Below are 12,977 nucleotides of genomic sequence, written 5' to 3'. Positions count from 1 at the left end.
TTGATTCATTAGCAACTCTAATTTCATAGTCACGTTCAGCCTTTCTAATCCCCTTTTTTACTTCTCCTTTGTATGGACTGATGAAGCCACTGTGTGGCGAAACGTTTCCTCAATAAAGATACCCAAGAGTTGCACATGTGTCTAATTTACATAAGAACATAAAAACATAAGAACATAAGAAAGGAGGAACACTGCAGGAGGCCTGCTGGCCCATACTAGGCAGGTCCTTTACAATTCATCCCACTAACAAAACATTTTGTGTACGAATGGTATATAATACCGACAAGATGAGAGTAAGACACATGTGCAACATCTGGGTATCTTTATTGTAGACGTTTCGCCATCCAGTGGCTTTATCAATACAAATTCCAGGACATAACTTGAAGACAGTAGAACTATGTACAGAAGATGAGGTAATCAGTCCCTCAACCTAGGAGTAGGTGCGAACAGCACCATAGTCGTGGAGATTCTGAAGCAGAAGAAAGAATCCTGGCGCTTATATAGTAACGTCAGGTGAAGCAGACGAGGGCAAATTCACTGGTGGGCGGGATTCCCCAGTGGAAGAATCTCCACGACTATGGTGCTGTTCGCACCTACTCCTAGGTTGAGGGACTGATTACCTCATCTTCTGTACATAGTTCTACTGTCTTCAAGTTATGTCCTGGAATTTGTATTGATAAAGCCACTGGATGGCGAAACGTCTACAATAAAGATACCCAGATGTTGCACATGTGTCTTACTCTCAACAAAACATTTGCCCAACCCAATTTTCAATGCCACCCAAGAAATAAGCTCTGATGTGCAAGTCCCACTCAAATCCAACCCCTCCCACTCATGTACTTATCCAACTTAAATTTGAAACTACCCAAAGTCCCAGCCTCAATAACCCAACTAGGTAGACTGTTCAAGATTGATGGACTGAACACATCGTCAGTACAGTCAAGAAGACTCTCTTCGACCCCGCCGGATTGTAGAATTTATATTCTACGAACATCACATCCTTTTCACAATGCTGTCGAATCGTGTGAAAATCAAGCCTGTGAATGGTGCAATAAATGACTCCTCGAAGTTAGCTTTAGCTACTGTCGTTAAGACCTGCCTGCAGGTCAAATTTACGGCAATCCACTCTCTGAAGGACTCCTTCATTGTCGTCTGCACAGACGACACGGAAGCATCAAAACTTATGGAAGACTCTTCAATCAGGACCCTACAAACACAACAATTCACTCTATCCCCGTCTCCATTCTTGAAGTCGAAATGTTCGGTCTTTGTGAAAAGACTGGACAATATGGTCACCTCTCTCTCTACTGAAGCACTGAAGACATCTATTGAGGAACAAAACACCTGGGCCTCGGTAGACAGCATCTACAAGATCCCTAACGCCTCATCTATGCTAAAGATTACATTTTCAGACATCTCCATGGCTGCCCAAGCTCTCTCTGACGGTCTGGCCATCTCATATTACCACATCCACGCTAGTCATATAGAACAAGAACGTTTCACATACATCTCCCACTGCTGGACCTGCTACTCCTATAAACACACCACCAAGGACTGCCCCATCAAGAATAAGAAGTTTTGTTCAAAATGTGGGAATGATGGACACGATTTCAGATCCTGCACCATTACTACAGCACCAACTTGTCTAAACTGCAAGGGTAATCATCATACCCTTGCAGCTAAGTGCCCAATCCGGAAAGAAATCATACTGAAGAAAACTAAAGTTCTGAAGAACACCTCCAATTCACCGACACACGCTGCAATAACCAAACCACAAACCGACACCACCAAGACTCTACACGCTAATCTACAGGCACCATCGCCCAGCAACTCCCTCTCTCCACTCCCAGACGGAGATTCCTCAAAGGTGCTGTACTGCATGGTGTATGCACACCTTGCAAACGCAGCAAACCCCGGCACTTTCAACACCACTATTAACGAACTATTCCGTCTGAACAACATGCCTGCCTTCAATTTTCCGGACTCCACACCTTCAGCAGACATACTCAAGATCCTTCCCAACGTCCTGAACTTTACTGCACCTGCAGACCTGTCTCCTGCCCAAGCAACTGCTCCTGCAACTTCTATAACCACTTCCACCGCTGACAACGTTGATCATGTTGCCTCAACCACCGTCTCCCACCTCTCCCAGCCTGCTGTTACACAACCATTACACCTTACAGCTGCCCCTGTCGACCCTCAGTCACCGGCAACCACCATTGTAGATTCTCCCAATGAATCCACTCCAGAAGAGGAAGATAACGACGACTCCAGTAAACCCTCATGGGAAAACCTTACCTTTTACACTTCTCCTTCAAATACTGACACCATGACCTGTACTGAACTCTACAAAAGCCTCGGTGCTGGAACAGTCAAGTATGCATGTGAATCACCGCTTCACTTCTCACTCACCCAAGTTCTTGAGTTCATCAAGCCTCTACGTTTCACCTTCAGTAACAAGGCTAAACTATACCACCTATCTAGAAGCAGCTTCAAAAAGTTCGAAAATGGCTCCATTGCTAACCTGCCTCCTCAGTTACTCCTATAACTCCCATGTGTTCTACCCTCTGATGTGACCTAGCCTGCTGCCAACTACTCAAGATTCAAGACTTCAACTACCACAAGTCCAATGCAACAGTCCCTGCTATTCCTGTTCTCAAGTCTGCCCCACGATCGCCTTAGCTGCTGGGTAAGCCCTGGCTCTATTTCTCTGACTAAGAACACTCCTCTCCAGAGCTATTCTTCATCTGTCCCATCTTCCCCGCTCATCCCATTGGGATCTTACCTGAACTTGTTTGCTTTGCTTTGCTTCTTCTGCTTCAGAATCTCCACGACTATGGTGCTGTTCGCACCTACTCCTAGGTTGAGGGACTGATTACCTCATCTTCTGTACATAGTTCTACTGTCTTCAAGTTATGTCCTGGAATTTGTATTGATAAAGCCACTGGATGGCGAAACGTCTACAATAAAGATACCCAGATGTTGCACATGTGTCTTACTCTCAACAAAACATTTGCCCAACCCAATTTTCAATGCCACCCAAGAAATAAGCTCTGATGTGCAAGTCCCACTCAAATCCAACCCCTCCCACTCATGTACTTATCCAACTTAAATTTGAAACTACCCAAAGTCCCAGCCTCAATAACCCAACTAGGTAGACTGTTCCACTCATCAACTACCCTATTTCCAAACCAATACTTTCCTATGTCCTTTCTAAATCTAAACTTATCTAATTTAAATCCATTGCTGCGGGTTCTCTCTTGGAGAGACATCCTCAAGACCTTATTAATATCCCCTTTATTAATACCTATCTTCCACTTATACACTTCGATCAGGTCTTCCCTCATTCTTCGTCTAACAAGTGAATGTAACTTAAGAGTCTTCAATCTTTCTTCATAAGGAAGATTTCTAATGCTATGTATTAATTTAGTCATCCTACGCTGAATGTTTTCTAACGAATTTATGTCCATTCTGTAATATGGAGACCAGAATTGAGCTGCATAATCTAGGTGAGGCCTTACTAATGATGTATAAAGCTTCAGTATGACCTCTGGACTTCTATTGCTTACACTTCTTGATATAAATCCCAGTAATCTATTTGCCTTATTACGTACGCTTAGGCATTGCTGTCTTGGTTTAAGGTTGCTGCTTACAATAACCCCCAAGTCCTTTTCGCAATCTGTATGGCTAAGTTCTACATTATTTAGCTTATAAGTACTAGGGTTATGGGCACTCCCACGCTTCAGAACCTTGCATTTATCTACATTGAACTGCATCTGCCACTTTTCTGACCAAGAATAGAGTTTGTTTAAATTTAACAACATGTCGGTTCTCTGAACCATTCATCTATAAAATGAACATATTGGTCAATAAGGTTAACCTCTTCTCTTTTGATGAGCCTATAAATTCCTCTTTTCTTTCCTATAGATGCTTTTGCCTCCTGTTAACCCATTTGGGATCGTTGTTGTTTGACCTAGTTTCTCTCTGGGAAATGTATAAACTCTGAGTACAATGAACATTGTTAAGAAAATAATCATAAACCCAAATCCCATGGTAATCGTTTGATCATCGTCAATAAAATCATTAGCTAGATAACCCCAGTCGAGATTGGACAGGTGTCCCCTAAGTCCAATATAATCGGCAGAACGGAAATCGGGGATTTAAGAACATAAGAACATAAGAAAGAAGGAACACTGCAACAGGTCTACTGACCCATGCGAAGCAGGTCCATGTCCTCCCGGATTAGCTCAACGACCCCATCCCCCGCATTAGCATAATGACCCACCCATAAATAACAAAAAGGCACAGTACCGTGACTGGAGCGATACACAAATGACCCACCCAGTCTGGTTACCTCCACTCAAGGAGCACGGCACCAGACCAGCAGCACAAGCTAGTCAGGTCCAACTCACACCCACCCACACCCACTCATGCATTTATCTAACCTATTTTTAAAACTACACAACGTTTTAGCCTGAATAACTGTACTCGGGAGTTTGTTCCTCTCATCCACAATTCTATTACTAAACCAGTGCTTTCCTATATCCTTCCTGAATCTGAATTTTTCCAACTTGAAACCATTGCTGCGAGTCCTGTCTTGGCTAGAAATTTTCAGCAGACTATTTACATCCCCTTTATTTATTCCTGTTTTCCATTTATACACCTCGATCATATCCCCCCTAATTCTACGCCTTTCGAGAGAGTGCAGATTCAGGGCCTTCAGTCTATCCTCATAGGAAAGATTTCTGATACATGGGATCATCTTTGTCATCCTCCTCTGTACGTTTTCCAGAGCATTTATATCCATTCTGTAATACGGTGACCAGAACTGAGCAGCATAGTCTAAATGAGGCCTAACCAAGGATATATAGAGTTGAAGAACAACCTGAGGACTTCTATTATTTATACTTCTAGATATAAAGCCAAAAATTCTGTTAGCTTTATTGCGAACCCTAATGCACTGTTGTCTTGGTTTTAAATTACTGCTAACCAGAACTCCTAAATCCTTTTCGCAATCAGTAGTATTAAAATCTACATTATTTAATTTATATGTGGCATGGTTATTTACCTGTCCAACATTCAGAACTTTGCATTTGTCTATATTAAACTGCATCTGCCACTTCTCCGACCATTGCATCAGTCTATTCAAGTCGTCATGGAGTGCTCTAGTGTCCTCATTAGAATGAATTGGACGGTCTATTTTGGTGTCATCATCAAATTTGCTTATGTCGCTATTTATTCCCTCATCTATGTCGTTTATGTAAATTGTGAACAACAATTTTTACCGAGAAAAACACACCTGCCCTGGATAAGTGAACCCCATCCCTGGCATACATGTCATTTTTTTCCATGGAAGTCGTCCCAGTTGTCAATGAATGGTACTTCATTATCCTTACAGTGTTTGTCCAGCCTGCAGTTTATTCCAATCACTCTTGACAGCCATTCATTTCCAATACCCCTTCTTGGCAAAATCCACATACTGCAGAGCTCCCTCCCTTCTTCCTAATAATGTCTATTGTTGCCCTGTACCTTCTAACTAAATCCTCACTTCTACGCTTGCCTACATCATTACCTGCAGCATCATTACCTTGCCTACATCATTACCTGACAACATGATGCTGTCAGGCCAGCAAACAATATCCTCCATCCTAGCCCCAGGGAAGCACACCCCTCTGTCTCCTACTCCTATCCTTCAAACAGAAGGCCCTATCCATGTACCTAATCTGACTGTCCCCAACAAGCACAATATTCTTACTTTCCTTGTTCTTCATTGTGACTTTCCCAGTAGTCTACTCACATTCGTCTGGTAGCACAGAGAAAGGGTTCGAATTTTCCACAGCAGTCTCTTGCTTCTTTATCGTTTCTACCTCTCCATTCATCCTCTTGATCTTCAACTTCTTTCCATGCTGTACGGCCACTGCCAGGTTCCTTTCCTGACCTGAGGACTCACAACAGGAGGACTACTACGAATACTCTTGTTTTCCTCCTCCAAGCGCCATCTCTAGCTTAGCCAACCTTAGTTCCTCCTTAACTGCTGGTAAAGTTGCTCTATGGAGGGCATTTTGGTTCAGTCCACAGAGAGTACACTAGACACGTCTTCACTGAGCAAGGTACAGGTCACCATTGATTCTAGGCTTCTAGGTTTTCTAGGCTTTAAAGGTCCCATTACTTGGACCCGTTGTAGCAAGACTTTGTTACCAATGCAAAGAAAGGCAGGTTTTCATGCCAGGTACGGTGATATTGTTAAAATTGTGAAAATTATGCATTATGCTTATATTAGACCATTGGCTGATTATGCCACACCACTACTTGCTCTTGTGTCAGAATGGAAGTTTGGCGGGCTGGAAAAACTGCAGAAAGAAGCAATGAGGATCATTCTAGGATGCCCTCATACTGTCAAAATTCTAAATAATCAGAAGGAACTTGACATTCCAAGTATCGTGTCACCGAAAGAAATGTCCTCATTGCGGTCAACATGCTTAGGTGAGCCTATTCAAACCCTTCCACTGAAACTCTTCAAACTTTCCTCAGCACTAGTAAACACTCCTCCAGATGGATCGAAAATAGTGGAAGTGATCTCTGCATGAACCAGCGCCACTTACCCGCTTCATGGGATATTACCGCATTCCAAACCACTATCCCTCTGTTTCACCCCAAAAATCTTTTTAAATCCGAACCTAAGCTTCGAAATGAAGCCAAGCAGGATGCCTAAAGCTCTACTGATGATGTAATCACTCAGCACACTCTTTCACATACGTATATATATCGATGGTTCTGTTCACCATTCCTCTGGTGCAGCTGGTAGTGCTGCTGTTGTCATGCAGAGTGATGGCTGTGATGGCTGTGATGGCTCTTAAATAAATTGGAGTACGCATGTATCTAAGGATCATACTTTATTAGTAACTGATTCTGTATCATCCACAAATGCTCTCAACTCTTTCAAGCATAATCTGTGGTTTGCTTGTGCTTGTTTCAGAAGAAAGACACAGGTATGGTAGCATTGTGGACAGTGGAGTCGGAGTGCACTTTTGATGCATGATAGAACTGATGAAATGGCTAAGTTATATGCTTTCAAAAAGGGAGTAGATTGCAATCCTGGGCTGTCAGATAGCAGTCAAATTTTCAAAGTTTATTCTCTATAAGGATTACAATGCTGAGTTTACAGAAATTTGGTTATTGTTTGGTTTACATGTAGTAAAATTGTGATTACAGAGTGTACCACTAGAACGCTTAGCATGGCTAGGCATTTCGGGCATACTTAGTTTTATTCTTAATCGTAAAATATTACAAATTATGAGGTAAGTTGGTATTATGGCTAAGTGACTAAATACTAGTTTGTGAGTTTAGCAATGTGAATGCTTTTGTTTTGGCACAGTATATAGTTTCAGTATTGGAGTATCACAGGATTCATTATTTTAAGACTGAGAATAATAATACGAAAAGGGCTTCAACTGAACTTAAGTGACCTAAGAGTAACACCAGTCTGTCCATCATAATTTTTTCATGAAGGAGGAGCCACCTAAATTACTGGGAATGGTTGAAGTCCCGTGATTTGTATTCCCTGGAACGCAGGCGAGAGAGATACATGATAATATACACTTGGAAAATCCTAGAGGGATTAGTACCAAACATGCACACAACAATCACTCCCTACGAAAGCAAAAGACTCGGGAGGAGATGCAACATCCCCCCAATGAAAAGCAGGGGTGCCACTAGCACGATAAGAGACAACACAATAAGTGTCAGGGGCCCAAGACTGTTCAACTGCCTCCCAGCATACATAAGGGGGATTACCAATAGACCAGCCGGGCTGTGGTTCCTACGTCAGTTTTCTTACGGCCAGCAGTAGCAGCCTGGTTGATAAGACCCTAATCCACCATGAGGCCTGGTCTCAGACCGAGCCGCGGAGGCATTCACCCCTGAAACCCTCTCCAGGTGTGCTCCAGGTATACATATCTATAGTGCATCCAACAAAATAAGTCGCCTCTTGGATGTCACTACCGCCCGGCTCCGGCTGTCACTACCGCCCGGCTCCGGCTGTCACTACCGCCCGGCTCCGGCTGGGTTACAAGTATCTTTGGCAGGTTAAATCACCACCACCAGATGTAGACCAAACGAAATGTAAACTTTGCCAGATGAACTACTGTCACACCCTGCGTCATTATGTACTGGAGTGTGATCAAATTAATGAATTTAGAAACAACTCACTCAGAAATGTTCAAGAAATGTCAAGTATTATATCCACAGTGTTATATTACAAACCATCCTGGAAGAATGTCCTGACTTTACTAAGTGTAAATTAATCATTACCACCGTGTATGTCCAAGTTAATGTCTGCTTAAGTAATTCATACGAGTGTGACCATATGTATATATGTAGAAGTTCATTATCTTTGTAACTTGTTCAGTTGTCAGTACGTTGAGGTCCAGTTCCTGGACCCAGTATGTTCCTCCGTAATCTTTCGACTACGCCCACACCGACGGTATGTTGTGCTTAATAAAAATGTTAAAATATCTAGAATGTGCTTAGTATATTAATAATAATAATAATAATAATAATAATATTACTAATAAAAATAATAATAAAAATAATAATAATAATAATAATAATAATAATAATAATAATAATAATATTATTATTATTATTATTATTATTTTTTTATCATCACACTGGCCGATTCCCAACAAGGCAGGGTGACCCACCAAGGCAGGGTGGCCCGAAAAAGAAAAACTTTCACCATCATTCACTCCATCACTGTCTTGCCAGAAGGGTGCTTTACACTACAGTTTTTAAACTGCAACATTAACACCCCTCCTTCAGAGTGCAGGCACTGTACTTCCCATCTCCAGGACTCAAGTCCGGCCTGCCGGTTTCCCTGAACCCCTTCATAAATGTTACTTTGCTCACACTCCAACAGCACGTCAAGTATTAAAAACCATTTGTCTCCATTCACTCCTATCAAACACGCTCACGCATGCCTGCTGGAAGTCCAAGCCCCTCGCACACAAAACCTCCTTTACCCCCTCCCTCCAACCTTTCCTAGACCGACCCCTACCCCGCCTTCCTTCCACTACAGACTGATACACTCTTGAAGTTATTCTGTTTCGCTCCATTCTCTCTACATGTCCGAACCACCTCAACAACCCTTCCTCAGCCCTCTGGACAACAGTTTTGGTAATTCCGCACCTCCTCCTAACTTCCAAACTACGAATTCTCTGCATTATATTCACACCACACATTGCTCTCAGACATGACATCTCCACTGCCTCCAGCCTTCTCCTCGCTGCAACATTCATCACCCATGCTTCACACCCATATAAGAGCGTTGGTAAAACTATACTCTCATACATTCCCCTCTTTGCCTCCAAGGACAAAGTTCTTTGTCTCCACAGACTCCTAAGTGCTCCATTCACCCTTTTCCCCTCATCAATTCTATGATTCACCTCATCTTTCATAGACCCATCCGCTGACACGTCCACTCCCAAATATCTGAATACATTCACCTCCTCCATACTCTCTCCCTCCAATCTGATATCCAATCTTTCATCACCTAATATTTTTGTTATCCTCATAACCTTACTCTTTCCTGTATTCACTTTCAATTTTCTTCTTTTACACACCCTACCAAATTCATCCACCAATCTCTGCAACTTCTCTTCAGAATCTCCCAAGAGCACAGTGTCATCAGCAAAGAGCAACTGTGACAACTCCCACTTTATGTGTGATTCTTTATCTTTTAACTCCACGCCTCTTGCCAAGACCCTCGCATTTACTTCTCTTACAACCCCATCTATAAATATATTAAACAACCACGGTGACATCACACATCCTTGTCTAAGGCCTACTTTTACTGGGAAATAATTTCCCTCTTTCCTACATGCTCTAACTTGAGCCTCACTATCCTCGTAAAAACTCTTCACTGCTTTCAGTAACCTACCTCCTACACCATACACTTGCAACATCTGCCACATTGCCCCCCTATCCACCCTGTCATACGCCTTTTCCAAATCCATAAATGCCACAAAGACCTCTTTAGCCTTATCTAAATACTGTTCACTTATATGTTTCACTGTAAACACCTGGTCCACACACCCTCTACCTTTCCTAAAACCTTGTTCATCTGCTATCCTATTCTCCGTCTTACTCTTAATTCTTTCAATAATAACTCTACCATACACTTTACCAGGTATACTCAACAGACTTATCCCCCTATAATTTTTGCACTCTCTTTTATCCCCTTTGCCTTTATACAAAGGAACTATGCATGCTCTCTGCCAATCCCTAGGTACCTTACCCTCTTCCATACATTTATTAAATAATTGCACCAACCACTCCAAAACTATATCCCCACCTGCTTTTAACATTTCTATCTTTATCCCATCAATCCCGGCTGCCTTACCCCCTTTCATTTTACCTACTGCCTCACGAACTTCCCCCACACTCACAACTGGCTCTTCCTCACTCCTACAAGATGTTGTTCCTCCTTGCCCTATACACGAAATCACAGCTTCCCTATCTTCATCGACATTTAACAATTCCTCAAAATATTCCCTCCATCTTCCCAATACCTCTAACTCTCCATTTAATAACTCTCCTCTCCTATTTTTAACTGACAAATCCATTTGTTCTCTAGGCTTTCTTAACTTGTTAATCTCACTCAAAAACTTTGTCTTATTTTCAACAAAATTTGTTGATAACATCTCACCCACTCTCTCATTTGCTCTCTTTTTACATTGCTTCACCACTCTCTTAACCTCTCTCTTTTTCTCCATATACTCTTCCCTCCTTGCATCACTTCTACTTTGTAAAAACTTCTCATATGCTAACATTTTCTCCCTTACTACTCTCTTCACATCATCATTCCACCAATCGCTCCTCTTCCCTCCCGCACCCACTTTCCTGTAACCACAAACTTCTGCTGAACACTCTAACACTACATTTTTAAACCTTCCCCATACCTCTTCGACCCCATTGCCTATGCTCTCATTAGCCCATCTATCCTCCAATAGCTGTTTATATCTTACCCTAACTGCCTCCTCTTTTAGTTTATAAACCTTCACCTGTCTCTTCCCTGATGCTTCTATTCTCCTTGCATCCCATCTACCTTTTACTCTCAGTGTAGCTACAACTAGAAAGTGATCTGATATATCTGTGGCCCCTCTATAAACATGTACATCCTGAAGTCTACTCAACAGTCTTTTATCTACCAATACATAATCCAACAAACTACTGTCATTTCGCCCTACATCATATCTTGTATACTTATTTATCCTCTTTTTCTTAAAATATGTATTACCTATAACTAAACCCCTTTCTATACGAAGTTCAATCAAAGGGCTCCCATTATCATTTACACCTGGCACCCCAAACTTACCTACCACACCCTCTCTAAAAGTTTCTCCTACTTTAGCATTCAGGTCCCCTACCACAATTACTCTCTCACTTGGTTCAAAGGCTCCTATACATTCACTTAACATCTCCCAAAATCTCTCTCTCTCCTCTGCATTCCTCTCTTCTCCAGGTGCATACACGCTTATTATGACCCACTTCTCGCATCCAACCTTTACTTTAATCCACATAATTCTTGAATTTACACATTCATATTCTCTTTTCTCCTTCCATAACTGATCATTCAACATTACTGCTACCCCTTCCTTTGCTCTAACTCTCTCAGATACTCCAGATTTAATCCCATTTATTTCCCCCCACCGAAACTCCCCTACCCCCTTCAGCTTTGTTTCGCTTAGGGCCAGGACATCCAACTTCTTTTCATTCATAACATCAGCAATCATCTGTTTCTTGTCATCCGCACTACGTCCACGCACATTCAAGCATCCCAGTTTTATAAAGTTTTTCTTCTTCTCTTTTTTAGTAAATGTCTACAGGAGAAGGGGTTACTAGCCCATTGCTCCCGGCATTTTTAGTCGCCTCATACGACACGCATGGCTTACGGAGGAAAGATTCTTTTCCACTTCCCCATGGACAATAGAAGAAATAAAGAGGAACAAGAGCTATTTAGAAAAAGGAGAAAAACCTAGATGTATGTATATATATATATATGCATGTGCGTGTCTGTGAAGTGTGACCAAAGTGTAAGTAGGAGTAGCAAGATATCCCTGTTATCTACCAGCAATCCTACCATCATGCAAAACAGTTACAGGTTTCTGTTTCACAGTCATCTGGCAGGACGGTAGTACTTCCCTGGGTGGTTGCTGTCTACCAACCTACTACCTATTATTATTATTATTATTATTATTGTTATTATGAATTTATTGGTTGACTTTAATTAAGCCCAGTTAAGCGTCAGTCACTTGTACGATTATTTTGAATGTAGTAATTAACTGTTGACTTACCTCCAAGTACGTATATTATAATCCCTAAAATAGGGATTAAAGTTCTGGATATATGATCACTAAGAGTGATACACATCTCTTAATATATATATTCTTACCCAACCTTATTATCAACAACAAACTGATATGTAGTAAAGGTTTAGCTTGATAATATTGTAAGGTATATAAGAGTGAAGGATGAAGACAGGGAGTGTATATATTACCTTGCGGCCATGATGCGCTATGGCTCTACTCTTCTCTGGTGAGTAGTGATGTGTGTGTCCTGGAGGTGTTGGTTTATTTGACTCCCCAGCGGTCAGGACTGACCAAATGAAACAGGTACCAACAAGCTGTTGCATAGTCTCTACCCTGTGTGTTTAGGGCTCAAGTGAGGTACTGAAGTAACAGTACTGACGACTTTACTAGTTGCTAGAGGAGGATAGCATTGTATCACCGCTACCACACTTGAAGCGCAGCGCTATCACAATTCCTAGAAAACCTATCAGGTGGACAATTAAGTGGGTGGCACTCACGAGGGCACGACGCTAGTCACTCAGAAATATAACCCATACTTAATCTTAATCCTAAGTCAAAAACTTTTGTGAGTGGCACTTATAGTCAGCAGAACTGCTGGCATCTCTAACC

The 12,977-nt window shown here is 41.9% G+C and overlaps 1 protein-coding gene across 1 annotated transcript in view; it reads right to left on the bottom strand.

Annotated features, from left to right (window-relative positions):
- Positions 1–12,714, bottom strand: part of LOC128694920 (uncharacterized) — a 50,401-nt gene extending 37,687 nt beyond the window's left edge. Inside the window, exon 1 of the mRNA XM_053785298.2 lies at positions 12,557–12,714. Within this exon, the coding sequence (XP_053641273.2) occupies positions 12,557–12,567 (11 nt within the window). The 5' untranslated portion in view covers positions 12,568–12,714. The remainder of the gene's footprint in view (positions 1–12,556) is intronic.
- Between the last annotated feature and the right edge of the window lie 263 nt (positions 12,715–12,977).

Source organism: Cherax quadricarinatus, chromosome 45 (genome assembly GCF_038502225.1).
Source record: "Cherax quadricarinatus isolate ZL_2023a chromosome 45, ASM3850222v1, whole genome shotgun sequence".
Taxonomy (NCBI): Eukaryota; Metazoa; Arthropoda; class Malacostraca; order Decapoda; family Parastacidae; genus Cherax; species Cherax quadricarinatus.
This window is presented reverse-complemented; position numbering and strand designations above follow the sequence as displayed.